This window comes from Genypterus blacodes, unplaced genomic scaffold (genome assembly GCF_046128005.1).
Source record: "Genypterus blacodes isolate CSIRO-AG114 ecotype Tasmania unplaced genomic scaffold, CSIRO-AGI_Gbla_v1 ptg000003l_1, whole genome shotgun sequence".
In the NCBI taxonomy this organism is placed as follows: Eukaryota; Metazoa; Chordata; class Actinopteri; order Ophidiiformes; family Ophidiidae; genus Genypterus; species Genypterus blacodes.
Window position 1 is genome coordinate 2,558,657 of NW_027466817.1, and position 17,535 is coordinate 2,576,191.

General features: G+C 41.3%; 1 protein-coding gene across 1 annotated transcript in view; it reads left to right on the top strand.

Moving 5' to 3' along the window:
* The window catches only part of ankrd13b (ankyrin repeat domain 13B), a 36,298-nt gene that overhangs the window by 13,274 nt on the left and 5,489 nt on the right, over positions 1-17,535 (top strand). The window contains exons 3-13 of the mRNA XM_076142033.1: positions 2,802-2,926; positions 3,904-3,949; positions 4,354-4,497; positions 4,926-5,166; positions 8,090-8,156; positions 9,065-9,146; positions 11,685-11,749; positions 13,522-13,658; positions 14,485-14,642; positions 14,877-15,065; positions 16,859-17,022. Coding sequence (XP_075998148.1) covers positions 2,802-2,926; positions 3,904-3,949; positions 4,354-4,497; positions 4,926-5,166; positions 8,090-8,156; positions 9,065-9,146; positions 11,685-11,749; positions 13,522-13,658; positions 14,485-14,642; positions 14,877-15,065; positions 16,859-17,022 — 1,418 coding nt within the window. The remainder of the gene's footprint in view (positions 1-2,801; positions 2,927-3,903; positions 3,950-4,353; positions 4,498-4,925; positions 5,167-8,089; positions 8,157-9,064; positions 9,147-11,684; positions 11,750-13,521; positions 13,659-14,484; positions 14,643-14,876; positions 15,066-16,858; positions 17,023-17,535) is intronic.

Consider the following 17,535-nt stretch of genomic DNA (forward strand, 5'->3'; position numbering starts at 1 on the left):
AAAATTACCACTATATTTCATAAAAACGCTGCATGCTCCTAGTGCCGGTCAAATATATGATATAATACAATATAACAATATATTACACATTTCACAGTATCCAGTTCCCAATCATTGCAAGACACTTAGACTCTTTCACAAAATGGTGGCCTGGATGCAGACCTATGGAGGACTAAAAGTGCCAAAATTATTAATTAATCATTAATTAATTAAATGTGTCAATAATTAATTAAATGTGTCATTAAATGTGAAATAATTGATTAAATAAAACAAGTCATACAATTTAAAAAAAACATTTAATTATTTCAGTGCACATTTAGTTATTTCATAGTTCGTTGTAACAGCGAACCATGAATTAATTTTATCTGTTTAATTTATCCGTCAAAGTTAGAGGGCGGGTTCTTACACCTGATTGGTTACCCTGCACATCAAGTCAAGGCAAATCGATTCCAGATAGTGGATTGATGCAAACTTCAATAAATTCCTCTGCTTTACACGCTACATGCTTGGGGTCAGCAGTCTCTGCTTCCACATACTGTGCAAGGTCTAAAATATCTCTCACCAACTCTCTAGAAAGTTCACGGAGATCCTCCATCAACACAGCCGCCATGTTTAGAAAAACTTCTTCTACTTTCTGTTTCAAGGCAGACCAAAGCAGTGGATTAGACTAGATTCGCGTTAGCCCCGCCCACCAACTTTGATGGGCGAGGTTGACGGATAAAATTAATTCATGGTTCGCTGTAACACCGAACTATGAAATAATTAAATGTGCACTGAAATAATTAAATGTTTTTTTTTTTTTAATTTTATGACTTGTTTTATTTTATCAATTATTTCACATTTAATGACACATTTAATTAATTATTGACACATTTAATTAATGATTGAAACTTTTAATTAATTATTTAATGGCGTATTTATTTATTTAATTTTGGCACTTTTAGTCCTCCATAGCAGACTGCTTGTGGTCTTTGAATGTTTCAGATAAGACCTTTGGCAAAGGTTGAGCCTGAGGAAGTTACTGTTCTAATCCACACATTATTTTGACTGCTGTTGTGTATTGTTTATGTGTTCATCCGTCTGTTATTATTGTACAAGTGTGATGCAAAATTGTGATGTACAGTGTTGTGGAAAATAATTTTCCTTCAGGAACAATAAAATCTAAATAAAATCAAAATTTAAATACATTGACTAATCAACTGAGTGGGTTTATACTGTATTTCAAATGTAATGATCACTAATTCATGTGGTGAGTATGGGTGACCCATATTTCACACAAATTAAATTTACAGACTGAAACAGGTGTCTACTTTTAAGAATAGCGTATCCAACAGCAAATTAGGAAATACAGTAGCGACACATCTTTCAATGCAGTCAAATGAGAGAACATATCGACAGGTTTTATCTGATGCTGTGTTCTGATGGGTTCTCCAATAATTCTTTGCCAAATTTGCTGTGACAAATCATAAACTCCAAAACAAGGAGCGCTGGCAAAGAGAATGCAGCTGATCACACCTCGGATGAAAATGTGTTTGACCAGCTATTCATACATTATTGGGTTATGTGTTACTTGCAAATGGGTATTAAATAGGTTTTGTTTCATTATTAGCTTTTGTCACAACCGGCCTCAATTCAACTATAGCAGCAATACTGTCCAAAATTTTTAGACCGCAGGCCTGTGTTGGTTTCAAATGAAAACCTACTAAATCTACACTTGGAGAGGGCATCAAGGGCTTAGGCCACCATTTGGGACAGGAAGCTTCATCTGTTTACCTGCTACCAAACACATTTGTGCCATTAAGCAAAACAGGACATTTCAGAGAATCTGTCCGAGTAAGTCAGAGTTTCATGACATTAACATGCTTGTGGCACCTTTAATCTGAAATAATGTATTCAGCTGTTGTCAGTGTGACTCATTGGTGGTGGGTTAAAGTCGGCCCAATTGCATTCTGCTTCCCTCTGCTCTCCCTTTTGGTCCCTTGAGCTGCAGTTGTCACAGTCCCAGTTTCCATAAACACCAACACTGACAAACACACACCTACATGCATACACACATTACATAATGATGATGGAAAATCTTGATAAGACTTGAATTGTGCATAAGGCAGGCTGATGCGGCTCATTTTGTCCTCTGATATAAAAATAAAGAGTTTGTTTTTAAATGGGCTTTGACAGCATGCTCACATGATTGCCTACCAGTTATTGAAATGATTTTATATATTAAACCAGCCCTGTCATCTTCAGGAAAGCCAGAAATGGCCCGAGAAAGCTATTGTTCTAGTTTTGGTAGTGTCCCTACCAAAACTTTTTTCTCAAGTCCATTATCTGTAGAGGAGAAGCTTGACTTGCTGTGATTAATGTTTCAGAATCTTGAAATAATAAATGTTCTTCTAATCTGATTACTGCATTTTATCAGTCGACTTAATGGATTACATCATCCAGGTTTTAGTTATCAGTACATTAGCAAAAGTGCATATTGGTTGTTCATCTCCAGCTGTGTGTCTGTGTGTGTATTAGCCTGCCCTCACACACTTGTTGTTACTATGTCACACGTAGACGGAAGAGGCAGGAAATTGTTCTATAATTGTTCGCGGGTAGAACAGCCTCTGAATAATAGTGAAGTGGCCATCTGATGAATGATGGGTAAGCTCCAGTAATTGGCTGTAGCAGCTTTCCACAGGCCTGTTCCAGTTTAGTCAATTCTTACTGCCTCCTTAAATTGTTCAGATGCATAAATTTTAGATGAAGTCTGAATGATTGTATCTTTGCTCGCTCTCTCTCTCCCTCTCTCTCTCTCTCAGTTCTCCAGGAGGCAGTGAGCACCAGAGATCCAGAGTTGGTGCGTCTTGTCCTACGTTACCGTGACTACCAGAGGACTGCTAAGAGACTGGCAGGCATCCCTGTCCTGCTGGAAAGACTGCGCCAAGTGAGATTTCACACAAACACACAAACACACACATGCAAACACTCATGTAACCCCACGCGTACATGCATGCACACAAGCACGCATGGGGAAGGTGAACATATGTAAACTACAAAAGCACATCAGAGCTGCATTCATTTGCATTATGTTAACATACCTTATAAATATTCTAGGTTTTGTTTGATTCTATTAATATCTTTGTTTACTATTTACTGGGGGGAAATGTTGGTTTGATGTCGCAAAACTTCCAGTGTCTGGGCAATATTGAGCATTCATATGCCCTTAAACTGTGATGTGTGCCATGCTCAAAGGCACAATATCAGTAATGGACACTCAGAGACTGTGTGGACAGCCTGGGGGTTGACAGTTTCAATCCTGACAGAGATGTGTGGAGGTGCAGTGGAAAGTGTTAAAGCTGCTGCAGTGCTCGAGCTGGAGAGAACAGGAACAAAGATGCAGAGAAGTGGCTTCACACAGCCCGTCTCCCTGTGTATGTGCTCCAGCTCACTGAAGCACACACACACACACAAACACAAACACACACACACACAAACGTGGCAGACACAACACACTTACACATTGACATTGACTACTTGCAGTCAACACACACACACACACACACACACACACACACACACACACACACACACTCTCTCTCGCGAACATCACAGACATCCAACAATTCGTCACGCTCTCTCACCTGCGTCCCTCTTCTATCCATCTCTCCCTTCAGTTCTATTACCACCAAACTCACACACACACAACCACACAACTGCAACCATCACCACTTCTCTGTAGCAGTCCTTTTATCTTTGGCACAGAGTAAAACAGCCACACTGTGTTTCCTCTTTCCTCCGTCCTCCTTTTTCCCTCAACTTTTTGATTCCCATCCTCTCAACTCATCCCAATCATCTCTTCTTATTTTGTTTTTATCAATACCCATCCTTCTCTTTCTTGCCTTTCCGTCTGTCTCTGTCCAGGCCCAGGACTTCTATGTGGAGATGAAATGGGAGTTTACCAGCTGGGGTGAGTCCAGTCCATTCTAGTCCAAGCCAGTCAGAACTAATTTTGTTATCTGCTCCCTCTGGGGAGACGAAGGCTCATCTCTTCCTGTTGATCTGGACACCGATGCTGACAGGAAGGAAGTGCCTTTAATGTAAAGCATGAACATATTTTCAGTACGAGTAGGTTGAGGATATGTCTGACTGATGTTGATTTTGTGCATAATTCTAATAATGCAACATTTATAGATTCCTTTATTTCCTTACTGCCTTTGATTCACATCTTACTAAATATACATACACTATAATACTGTCTTTCCTTTTATTTCTTAGTTTTCATTTTAATCTTGTATTCATCTATTAGAAATTATTTCTTAGAGATTCCATCTTAGTTTGTTTAATTCATAGTGTCCCCATGTTTGTCCCCAGTGCCCCTGGTGTCTCGTATTTGTCCCAGCGACACCTACAGAGTTTGGAAAAGCGGTCAGTGTCTTCGCGTGGACACCACCCTGATGGGATTTGAACAGATGACCTGGCAGAGAGGAAACCGCAGCTTCATTTTCAGGGGGCAAGGTCAGAGGTCAAACACCAGCCTAGCTGTGTGTGTGTGCGTGTGTGTGTGTTCCTGTCACTGTGTTTCTCAGTCTCTTCCTGTCCTCCTTTCCTGGTTCCTTCCTCCACATTTTTTCCCTAGTTCTCTCATCTTACCTTTTCTCTACGTCTCAAATTCTACATCTAAAAATTCGTCCTGTACTTTTGGTTGTTGTGCCTCTCAGTATTTCTGATCCTTGACCTGCCTGTCTGGGTGGTTTGTTTGCTCTCTCCTTCCCACTCTTAGCATCAGTTGTCTTGACATTTTGTTCACTTTGTGTGTGTGTGTTTTTGTCTGTCCCTCTCTCCTGCTAACTCATCCTCTGTATTATCTCCTCCCTTTCCTCCCTGCTTCACCCTATCACTTCTTCATCTTTGCCCTTATTTCTCTGTCTGTCTTTTGCTTCCAGGCTCCAGTGCTGAGGTGATGGAGGTCGATCATGACAGGCAGCTGGTGTTTTGTGAGACCCTGTGTGTCTCGTCTCTCACAGCCACCTCACCTGTGCGGGGGAATGGAGGTGCCACCAGCAATGCTGCCGCTGGCTTGGGCCTACTAGGGGCGCTGCAACCCAGCGATGAGCAGGTAGCAGCCAGGCTTTCTGCCCCGGTGGTGACCACTCAGCTTGACACCCGCAACATTGCCTTCGAGAGGTCAGTGCTGGGATACAGTATGTACAGGACGCCCAATTATAATATAGAATATATTGTAATTTATGTAATGAGAGAGACACGGATTAAGCTGGATTGCTGCAATTTAAGTAGAACCCAAGAGGAATGTATAAGTCAGCTCAAGTGTATCTAAAATTAAAGGCCAGTTCCACCCACAGCATATTCTTGAATATTGATTAGACATGGAAAATGTGTATGTATTTTTCTTTCCATGAAGCATTCGTCCTGTTTTGATGAATACAAGGCTACATTTCTCATCAACCATAGATGTCGTCTCAGAAATATATTAATAGAAGAAGCAGTGACAGTTTTTCCACCCACACCAGCCTCAACACTCCAGGATATAAAACACATTAGGCTCTGAGTGACAGACATTTTTACTGACTGGACAAAATCACTCCTTTGTTATTACTGTCCAGTTTTTCCCGCTGTCACTTCTGCTTGACTTCAATCCATAGATGAGTGGAACGAGTCCACACCTGCTCTCTGGTGACTGTCAGAATGATTTACAGACAATGTTAGAAAACACCAAGTGATATTTAAGATGTGGGAGAAAGTGGAGATGGCAAAAATAATGTAGATCTAATCCACTGTACCTATTATGATCTAACAGTGCCGAAGGGGGAATTTTCCTCTGATGCGATTGCGAAAGATTGAGTTAATCGTGTCGATTAGTTTAGGAAATCCTGTTTAGTTTCAGTAATATTTGAGATTTAATCCAAACTCGGGCTCCTGATGGCCCTCTATCAAAGATGTTTGATCAACCGAGGCTCGTACCACTAAATGCAGGATCAGTATTATTTTACTCTGCTGCAGGTAAAATCCAAACATAAAACATTGGTATGATGACGCAGAAAAATCAAAGCTGACTCCAAACTAAATTAACAGAAATGGAGGGGTGGGGGTTGGTAAATGGAACTAGCAGACGGCTCAGTTGATATACTGTATTAAACTGTATTGCAGATTTACAGCACAATATTAAATTAAGTATTGTAATTATGGGTATAGGAAAGAAGGAAAATGGCACAAAGAACTAAACTCTTATTCTGGTCTAGTGGTGAAATAAGAACAGAGAGAGAAGGATGACAGAACAAGGGAGGTGTTGGAGGACACAAATGGGAGGTAATTGATAAATAAAAGTGATAGGGGGAGAAAGGGATATAGACAAGGAGAGAGATGAAACAATGACACCGGCCGGTGATAGGGAGAGAGATGAAAAAGAAAAGTATTCACAGAAAAACGTGGGGGCAAAACGTGATGAGAACAGAGAGGAGGGGAGGGGGGCATCTGAATGAATGGAGGCAAGAGGAGAAAGGGGAGAAAAATAGTCTGCAGAGGGCCAAAGTGATGGATGGGTGAATCATGGAAGGAGACGCAGAGACAGGAAGTGAATGTTAACAGATAAGTAGGTGAATAGGAAGAAGGAGAGGAGAATGACAAAGAGGTAGGAAGAAGTGAGCAGGAGGTGGGGGTGGGGGTGGTGAGACCCGTTGCGTGTCTGTCACCCTCCCGCCTCGGTGTCACCTCTGTGCGTTTTACTCGGTCAGCACTCCTGTCTAGATGCCAATAATCCATTTATGATGCTCAGAGCATGGCACTTTGTCAAGTAATGCAGTTAGAACATCACCTCCGGAGTCACTTCATCTTTATACAGCCATGCAAAAACTACGCCGCTGCAGTTTTGTTGATTTACCACCAGACTGATGAGTATAAAGTTGATTAAAGCCCCAGCGGTGGAGAGGGGGAATGAGATAGACACCCTGTAATCGACCGAAAACAGATTAATCTTATTGTTTGTCTGAGTAATTACCAAAGATTCTGCCCCAAAATGTGAGTTACACACCTTGTCGTCATCACATCACACAGCACAAATGAAACGTCCCTGTTCATTATTACAGAGACCAAAGCCTTCACTCTCATATACAGACAGAATATAACTACACATGCTGTTGTTTAAACTAAATATGCGATTGATATTCTGTTAGACACCACTGAACCTCAAATACTTTTTATGTTAATGCTTTGCTTTTACACCGATTTTAGATAAACACATTTTTTTCCACCTTCCCATTTGTTTGTTTTTTTGTATATTCAACATACCCTTAAACACTGCATGTGGATACCAAAGCTGGGAAAAAGTCCAATCCCCTCCTCTCCCTCCTGACTTTATGTTCATATTCCCTTGTATTGCTTCAAAAACGCCCGGTCATCAGTGTGGGGGGGACGAAAAAAACTTCCATCCTTGAAAAACTCTCTTTTGTGAAATGTAGTTAAGGTGTAGAAGCAGCTCAGTGAATAGATCGTAAAGAAGGGATATGCCCCACTAACTTCTGGACAGATTTCCTAATTGCACTGTTGATCTCCAGTGAAGACAAACAAGGACAATGGCTGCAGCGTCTTCAGATTATTATAAAAACGATCGCTGTCTGAGGAGCCAGATGACTTTTTGGGTATTATTTTACCTGGGATGGGTTCATTCTCATTAATATTTGGCAGGTAGACAGACTGCCTGGAGAGTTGTAACTGCCCTCTGCTGGGTATTAAGAGATGGGCAAATATATTCTATCAGTGTCTGCTGCACATAAATCTGTCCAAATGTATCCTCAAATGTCAAAATCAGATGTTTTTTTGTCAGAGGGTCCATTAGTTAATGCATATCGAGCTGATTATGGATGATTACACTGTATATATTTATTTAATTAAAATTTGTCGTAAATGTTGAGTGGCTTTTGTTTCGAAACTTGTACTTTTCAGCACCAAAGTCACAGGGGTTTGTCTAACTTTTTAATGAGCCCTCTACACACATGATTGCCTTTATGCAGTTGTTTTCACGTATTGAATTCTGCTCCCCTTGAGCAATAAACTGAACCGAATGTGTTAAATCCCCCTTTATGTTATATTGCAGGAATAAGACAGGCATACTGGGTTGGCGAAGCGAGAAGACAGAGATGGTCAATGGATACGAAGCCAAGGTAGAGCATCTATCTATCTATCTATCTATCTATCTATCTATCTATCTATCTATCTATCGATCGATCGATCGATCATGTAGACACATTAAGCGCATTCATTTGACATGTTGGTTTGTTTCCTGCCCCCTGGATGGGGATCGATGAGAGACGCGTGTCAGAAACCCGGGACCATCTGTCACCAGAGGTTTAAAAGCACTTCAGACAGGTTCTACAGTAAAAGCAGGTCCTTGAGAAGCTTCTATTTTCTGCATCATCGATTTACAATTAACAGACGTAAATAGACACCAGTTCAGGTGTTTTTTCCCGCTTTTTTAGACATTCCTTTCCCTTGTTCTTGATCCAGTGTAAACATAGAATCAACAGCCTGTCTGGTTTTCCATCTGGGCTGTCCCTTGTTGTCCTCTGCCAATTTCAAAAATGTCCCTTTATGCTAAGAGGGGATTGAAAATACATGATTAGATATTATTTCCTCAAAGGATTCTGCCCCAGTTTCCTAATTCCTCTTCCTTGTTCTCTTTTTTTCTTATAGTAATGTAATACGTACAGCTTTGTTTTTCCTTACTGTAACCTTTGACGAAGAGTGCATTTGTTCTTCCTTGGAATAACTTAAAACAAAATGGTTCCTTAGTGCATTTCACTGCAAATTTTAAAGCTATAGGCTGTAGCCGGGCTATACCTGAGTAAAGATCCAGAGCTGCCCCAAAGTAAGGACTGGTCTACTTTTTCAAATCTGACAGAGGCCTTTTAGCTATACTACTAAAATAGAAATATGATCGGGTCCATGAAACCATTAGTTCAGTGTTGGGGATCAATAGATCAGGCTTTGTGAAAATAACAAATAAGGATTTTTGTGCAACTGTTAAGTCCTTTTCTCACCATTGCTAAGTATTAACCTCCTTGATGTTCAGGTTTATGCCGCATCCAATGTGGAACTGATCACCAGGACCAGGACTGACCATCTATCAGACCAAAACAAGAACAAGACAAAAGGTACTTTAACGTCCAACAAGCTTAAACCCCAAAAACCCAAAAATGCTATATACAGCTGCAATGTAACTATGTCGCCCTGTCACTTTGATTAATTTCTCTACATTACATTTGCAATTTTGCAGACCCTAATCTTGTAAAACAGTAACCGATGAGCCGGAGCTCTGTGCCATCATCTGCATGCTCTGGCTTCGGGCCCATAACGTTCACACAGTAGCCTTGCCTGGTTTTCTAGTACAGATCATAAATCAAACAGGATTAGCAGGCTCCACTCTCTGAACTGTTACTGTCAGCCAGGATCAACCATCACATGCTCCTTTGAGAGCTCCTCTCTCACAGGTCATCATCCCCATATGCACTCTAGCAATATGCATGAGGAAGTATTCTTAGAAGCACTTCACAGATGCTGCTGTTCTACTTTCTCATTGTAATAACACTAAAGAATGTTTCTTTCAGTGCTATATAAAAGGATGATACACACACATCCTGGGTCAGGCAGCTGCAGAAAGATAAATTGCCCAAATGGCAAAGCATTAGCACTTTTTTTTCTGTACAAGCCACAAAACAACACAGCTAACATTAAAGCTAATGATGATGGATTATTGCATTGATTTTGAATTGGCTAGTGAGAATAACCACACTGCCAGTCTCGTCTGGATGTCCAAGCCACAGGCCAGCAAGCCGATCACAGATCTCCTCTTATATAAACAAGCCAGCAGCTGTTGGTGTTTACATGCAGTAAACTCTAGAAAACCAAATGGTTACTCATTGTGAGCTCTTAAGATCCAAAAAGGAGAAAGCCAGACAAATAGGTCTTTCTTCCGTGGCAAGGAGTTACTTTAGGTGTTCACACATGATGACCAGAGCCTGTCTCACAAAAACTTTCGCTAGAATAAGACAATTCCTGTCTTGCAATGTGTCTCTGATGGCATAATGTGGTTTGAGGGTCAGCATTCAAAGAAACCAGCCAAGAAACTTGATGTAAAAGGTTAGAATTGTACTATTGCAGGGATTGAAACATTCACTACTAGCTTTGTAGAGGTGAAGATCTAAACTAAATTCCTTCAGGGTGCATTTACACCAAAAACCAATCTGAGAACAGAACAAAGACATAAAGTTGCACCATGAGTCTCCTTTTATTTCCCCGATTCCTGCTCATGTTAGAAAAAGTCTTCCCAATGTCAACGAGTTTAGTCACAAGTCTTGACCACAGACACACAAAACAACATTCCAACTGGCAAGTCCCAAGAAAGAAAGAGAAAAAGGATTGGATGTGGACTAGATGCATAAAGAGATGAAGAGACGGTTACTTGAGCTAATGACTTATGTAGTTGTATAGTTGGTGGATATAGAATTGATGAATAATGTTGATCTGTACCAGAGTGATATTAGTGAAGCCACAATGCCAACTGGCAAGTCCAACTGGACCCAGTGTGCTGACTGAAAATTGGCCCTAAAGTGTGTCTCGTCCCTTTATTGTGAGAAACTGAAGAGCCCTGAAAAAGATCCCTCAATCTGCTTTCCTCATGTGAAAGCTCAGGTACATGACTCAGGGGCTGAAGGACCTATGGTTCACATCAAAAGGACGTTGCTTTAACCCTTAGACGAGACAATACACATTACATGTTGCTGTCCACCTGTACAGTTCTTATCTTTATGTACCCTTTAGACATTATTGAGCAAATGGCATCAATTGTTGGTATTGTTTTACAACACTTTAGAGTTAGATAGATTATATAAAATGCACAGCTTTTGGTTGTTGACCTTCAGTTCATTTAGATTTAGCTGAGTTCTGATCCATGCAAAATATATTAAGCAATGATAATGTGAGCAAAATGTTCCTGTGCATACATTGAATCTTTTAATCTCTTTTAAAACCCATTTTCACTGATTTCTGTTCATGATTCCAAAAAACTAAATTGCCCAGAAAGATACATCAAAACGATGACCTACTTATTCCACAACTGAAAAGGAGCAAAGAGAAGGAAAATGTCTTGTTACCTGCCTCTTTCTTAGAATATGAATGAATAATGTATACGTTTTCAGATGGTCTGACAGCATTTTACCTTCTTTCAACTGCAAAAAGTCTAAGCACAACGAAAGCAGACTGACACACATTCACATCAGTAAAATCCACACATGACATAACTGTTATTCATCACCGCCAGTTATTATATTCTTTATGGATTATTTAATAGTAAACACTATTGTATATCAAATACACTTTTTGTAACTGTATGCAGAACTAATGAAGTTTTGAATTCGACTTAATGTTTCTGTTTCATTGTTCTTTTCTCCCTTATTAATAATTAATAAGTATTGCTCTGTTTTTTTAATACATTTAAGTGTTTTCTATACAGTACTTTAGTGCAAAATGTGGAAAAATAAAACACAAAAGCACAGTAAGGCCTAGAGGGAGAGAGATTCACTCTACGGGTTGTCTTAGGGTCCAGTTTGAGTTTGTACATTTGTGTATATAACTACAGTATATCATATGTTTTCTGTGTGTAACCGTTCGCTGCTGTGTGTGTCTGTGACCAGGCGGGAAGACGCCGCTGCAGAATTTCCTTGGGATTGCTGAGCAACACATGGGACCCAACAACGGAGTGAGTCACAGTTCGTCTGCATCCTTCTAAAATCCAGCTTTGCCCATTGTCTTGTGTTATTTATTTATGTATGATTGTGTGTTCATGTTCAAGAGTTCATTTTACAGATTTCCATCTAATGATCTATGTTAAACACATCGACCTTGTGTTACATTTACAGATGTGTTACTGGGTGCATTTCCATAGGCGTGGCCCTCAACTGTGACTCAGTGAAATAATATAAGTTAACTATATTTTATTTGATTACGTCTCCTTTCAGCTCATTAAATTCCTGATTTAAAAAAAAAACAAAACAATCAAATCACCTGGTGAATCCTCACAAATGTCATCCTAATCATTGATGGATCCTGTCAATGAATTATCGTCTTCCCTGTCGTCATTGTCATCATCATTACCTAGAGGGATGTGCATGTATAAACCCTGCTGCTGAGTCTGCTGTGTCAATAGGAAAGCCTGCCTGCAGAGTAAAACCTTCACTCAGAGGCTCCAATCTGCTCTCAAATATTGATTATGTTTTTTTAATTGGCTTCTGCTGTGGAGCCATCAGTGACTCATCCCTCCCGCCCTCCCTCCCTCCCTCCCTCCCTCCCTGCCTGCTTCATCCTCTCTCTCTGTCTCTCTCCGTCCATGCACTTATGCCCCTCACTCCTCCATATTCCATGTTTCACTCCACTGACCAGATGGGGTTGTTGGAACATGGATAGACTGTGTTCTGCTCATACACAAGAACGAGAAAAATGTATGTTTTCTCTTACACAGCTCATTTATATGTGTTCAGTAACAAAACTAGAGGTTGACGCCTAAAGAAATGCACCCAGTAAGACAAACCTAATGGCCCTGCGCTACCCTGAAAGCTTTTGTTTTCACTTCTATAACATCTGAATTCTCAATTCTGACACGTAGGATAGAATAAGACAGCGTTGTGGGTCCAAGATTTTAATATTTGGACAATATTCCACACGTTTGGACATACCTGGTAAGACATCGGTTGACATGGTTGTGAGCATTGGTCCAGTTTCCCGTGGGCTCAGGCAGAGGCTCAGGCTGACACACTCAGCAGTCCTGCAGCAAGGGAGAGTTGATTAGATTAGATTTTATTTGACATATTTTTAAATAGTACATTTAATGCTGCAAAAACATCCACAAACTTCACATATGAGGAGGATAAAACACACGAAAAAGCTGGAAACCCTAGTCTGATTGTGCTCCTCTGTAGAGAACACGCAAGATGGCAGATGCGGAATAAATAGGAGTAAATAAAGAGTCAGACATGAATGCCAAGAGATTAGAAGGGGCTCAGTGTGTTTTTGCATATTATAGCATTAAAGAGCGTTAAAAGGAAATAAGAACAAGGACATTTGTATAATAAGTCCCTTTAAAAGCCACGTTTATAAACACAAGTACGGTAACCTATTCAAGCAACCAAAGATCCATCAAAAAATCTAGTCGTGGAAAGGTTGCATACTGTATAATGATGTTATAATAATAATAATAAGGTTGCTTTGTCATTTATGTTTTGGCTTGAGGACAGCATTTTCTCTTGTTGAGCTGTTGGAAATGTCAGCAGGTAATGGGCCTCTAAAATCTCTAAGGACTGAGAATTGTTATTTCATAGCAGAATGGCTTAGAAAGTGAGTTCAAACGACGCTCGCTCTTATTCCTCTGATCAACCCCTGCAGACAGGAAACGTACCATCTTATATGAGGGAATGGTGTGTAGATTATATGTTTTTTTGTTAACTATTTCATTCTCTTCCCTCCATCTTGCTGCAGGCCTTGGTGACCCAGATGTCGAGTCCTGCGATGACTAACCCCTCAGCACTTACCGCTGAGGAATACTTCAATCCCAGCACGACACCCACTCACAGGGACATCGGCCACCCTTGCCAGCTCACCACCAAGACCCAGAGGTGACACAGACTGACACAGACAGGCAGGCAAACAGACAGACCGTCTCACACACACACACACGGTCAAGTCTGCCATCCTCTAGTGTCGCGCCATCCTCTAGTGTCGCCGCCGATTGTCAGATCTGACAAACTGATGGAAACAACACACAATTACGTAACGAGTAAAATCAGCCACCCGTGACCTGACAGACACACAGTGGGGGATAAACACACTCATACACACACTCCATAGAGACCTAAACCGACACACAGACTGGCACTGAACTCATATGTCGTCTTTTCATCCCTGTTTTCCACAAACAAAACAGGTAAAGGAAGCTTAGAGGGAAAATTCGACAAAAATAAAAGTCAGGGATCAAACCAGAGGGATCCTCTTCCCATCGGCCTGCTTTGTGTTCCTCTAATTGACTGTTGACCTGCTTGTCCTTCCTTGCTATTTGCATTGTTAGACCCTTAATAACAAGTGGCAGGACATCATGCAGATGAAGTCTTTGAGTCGCAGAGCTGCCTCTCAATCGTGTGTTCATTACCATCCGAGTTCAAACATAACCATTGATTGGCCCTCAGTTACAGCACGACTCAGCAGCTCGTAGACAGTTGTTGTTCGCTGATGTAATCAATGTCTTTGTGTACCAAAGAGCAAATCGCTTGTACAAGGACATAAATTGCTGCAATTATACTCAAGCTCACAGCTGTGATCAGGAATATTCACCGACAAACTGCTCCCTTGTTAGACATTACTGATCAGTTTACTGTACTAGCTTATTGAAAGTGTGCATATATGTCTGTCGTTGTCTGTGTGTGTGTGTGTGTGGTGTGTTTCCAGGTTCAAAGCAAAGCTGTGGCTGTGTGAGTCTCATCCTTTGTCGCTGGCAGAACAAGTGGTGCCTATCATCGATCTCATGGCGATCTCCAATGCCCTGTTTGCTAAGCTGCGGGACTTCATCACTCTACGCCTGCCGCCTGGATTCCCCGTCAAGATAGGTGAGGGACCAGAGGGTGAAGTGGAGAGATGGATGGAGAGAGAGAGAGAGAGAAGGGAGGGAAAGGGGCTGTTACTGTATATGGGGAGAGGAAAATGACAGTTAAATAAAGGGGAGGGTGGTGGGAGTATTGGATAAAAAGGGAGTGAACAGGACAAAGAAGAAGAACAGATAGAAGGACATCTCAATGACACTGAATCGAGACCTTGTCCTTTTCCACCTTTCTCTCCTGCAGAGATCCCTCTGTACCACATCTTGAACGCCAGGATCACCTTCAGCAACCTGAACGGTTGTGAGGACGGTGCGGGGACCCGGGTCGACGCAGAAGCCGGGGTGGAAGGGGACGGACAGAGGGACACCGGGAGGACAGAAACCCCCTCACCAGGGAGTGACTCATCCAGTGTCTCCAGCTCCAGCTCTACGAGTGAGAACACCCTCACACACACAAAAACATATCTATTTGAAGATCTGTTAAACTACTATTATAATATGTGACTAATGCTACTACTAATATGGGAGGCAGTAGCTCAGTGGCTAGAGCTTCCGCTTGGGAACCGGAGGGTTGCCGGTTTGAGCCCCTGCCTAGGTGCCCCTGAGCAAGGCATTGAACCCTTAATTGCTCCCCCCTCTGCGAAGGGTGGTAATGTAAGTCGCTTTGGATAAAAGCGTCTGCCAAATGCTCGTAATGTAATGTAACATTGCCATATATATAACAATTCAATAATTTTTGAGGTGTAACCATTTTGAGCTTTAAAAATAATAATAATTCAAAAAGTAGTCTACACAAATTAAATGTATTAATTTGTTAGTTGAGTCATAAACATTTATACAAATATTCTGTAACATTTGTCCAGAAGTCCAAATTCCAAATGTGCAAATGAAACTTTTCCCACATTTTTTATAAATATGAAAAACTAAATCTGTCCATCACATGTATGTTCCATCATTTAATTTGTTTAAAATGTACCTGAATTTATAGTCAGGTGTTGCATAAATGTGCGATTTCTTGTGACATTTACCATGAATATACCGTGAAACATATCTATTCGTTTACAAACTTTTCATAGTATTAGTATTCCTGCTCTTCCTCGATCACCGTCTGTCTCTTCTCCTGCACAGCTTTATTCTTTTTACACCAGTGAGTCCCGATCCAGAACAAGCTGTTTCATAAATCTTAAATTTAATAAATTACATTTACTGCAACACCTCCGTTCTCAAAGAGAATTTACCGTAGCATAATAGAGTTATGAGTCATACCTATCAGTGATGTTAGATGCAAGGGTAGGTGCTTTGTGTGTGAAATTATGGGATAGTTTCAGGATAGTATCACTTGATCACAATCCTGACAGCCGCATTAAATCAGCAGATATGTTGTTGGGGAGATAGGATTTATTGTCTTGACTCCTGCGCGGAACCTCTCTGGATAGCATCTCATTGACATGCTCCGTCTGTAGTCTTAGAAGAAAATACCACCTGAAAATGATCAGCTGTTACTCCGCTGACAGTAAAAGCACAGCTGAGAGGAGAACGCCAATAAGTCTGAGTTAAAGTTGTCATTGTTGTGATGGGCAGAGGGAAGGGGAGCGGATTTACATGCTGTCGCGTCGAGGATGCTCGTCAGATCAGTGGAAGTTAAGTCAAGTCTTTATTTCTATAGACAATATCACATACAATGTCTCAAAGGGCTTTACAGGCCCAATGAGGAAGACGAAGAAGAAGAAGTAAGGAGGGACAGACAGAAAGAAGGAAGGAAAGAAGAAGGGGGGGTTTCTATCTTCCGTCTTGGTGACTGTAAAGCACTTTTCCTCAGCCACAGATTCTGACTTGCAACCTCCTTTCAGCAACACAGATCCATTCTGTAACTCTCACCCTGGCTCCCTGTTTGTTCCTGTATCGACTTTGAAATCCTCACGAGCACACGCAGCACTTCACCCCATTAGCTTTGTTCTTCATCCTATTAATCCTCGCCTCCTACTCTGGCAGCAGGGCCGACCCCAGCCTTTAAGGGGCCCTAAGCAGCCTTTGGATCCGTTACGTTTTCGATGTAGTGTGTGTAATTTGTTGTTTTTGAAGAAAAGAAAGGGAGAAAATGTCGCCCGTGTTTCTCCTTTCCACCTCCTCCTCACCTTAGAGTCTGTGTCGTCTCCTTTGAATTTACTGTAGATGACACAGCTCCCTGTCTCCTGTCCTTTTGTCCTCCCCCTGTGTGTTCTGCAGTGTCGTGTCGAGTCGGAGAAATCCCCCCGTGCGTGTTTGAAGCCCCGGCAGGATACACCATGCTGGGAGGCAAGCAGAGAGACAGCATGAGAGAGGAGGAGGAGGACCTGCTACAGTTTGCTATACAGCAGAGTCTGCTGGAGGCCGGCTCCGAGTACGATCAGGTGGGCCGCGATCTATAACACACTTTGGTCCCCCCCTTTGGTTCCCCTGTGTCAAGCCTGGTGACAACTGGTTACATAATGTTGTATTTATACTGTGACATAAGACTCATTTGATTGATGCAGCTCTGGGGAGAGAGCAGAAGGGCTAGTTTTGCAGATGCCACATTGACAGATGAAAGATTTTTTAAAAGTCATGTTGCCATATCAACCAAGATGCATATTGCCACCCACTCCATGTAACAGCTAAGACAAGTGACAGCGGTAAACACAGCAATATGTCTCCTAGGCTTGGTCACGCAGACACATCAGGGAACATCCCAAGTTCTACTCTTTCTCTTCTTAGCTCGCATACAGCGGGAGAATGTATTACTATTGTATATTTACACCAAACAACAGCTCAGAATGAACATCAATCCATCACACTTATTAAAGTTACATAATCATTTAGATAGCTTTAAAAAGAATGCTTCAGGAGCTTCAGGACTGATCTGATTGTCAAGCTGGTTTGAAGAC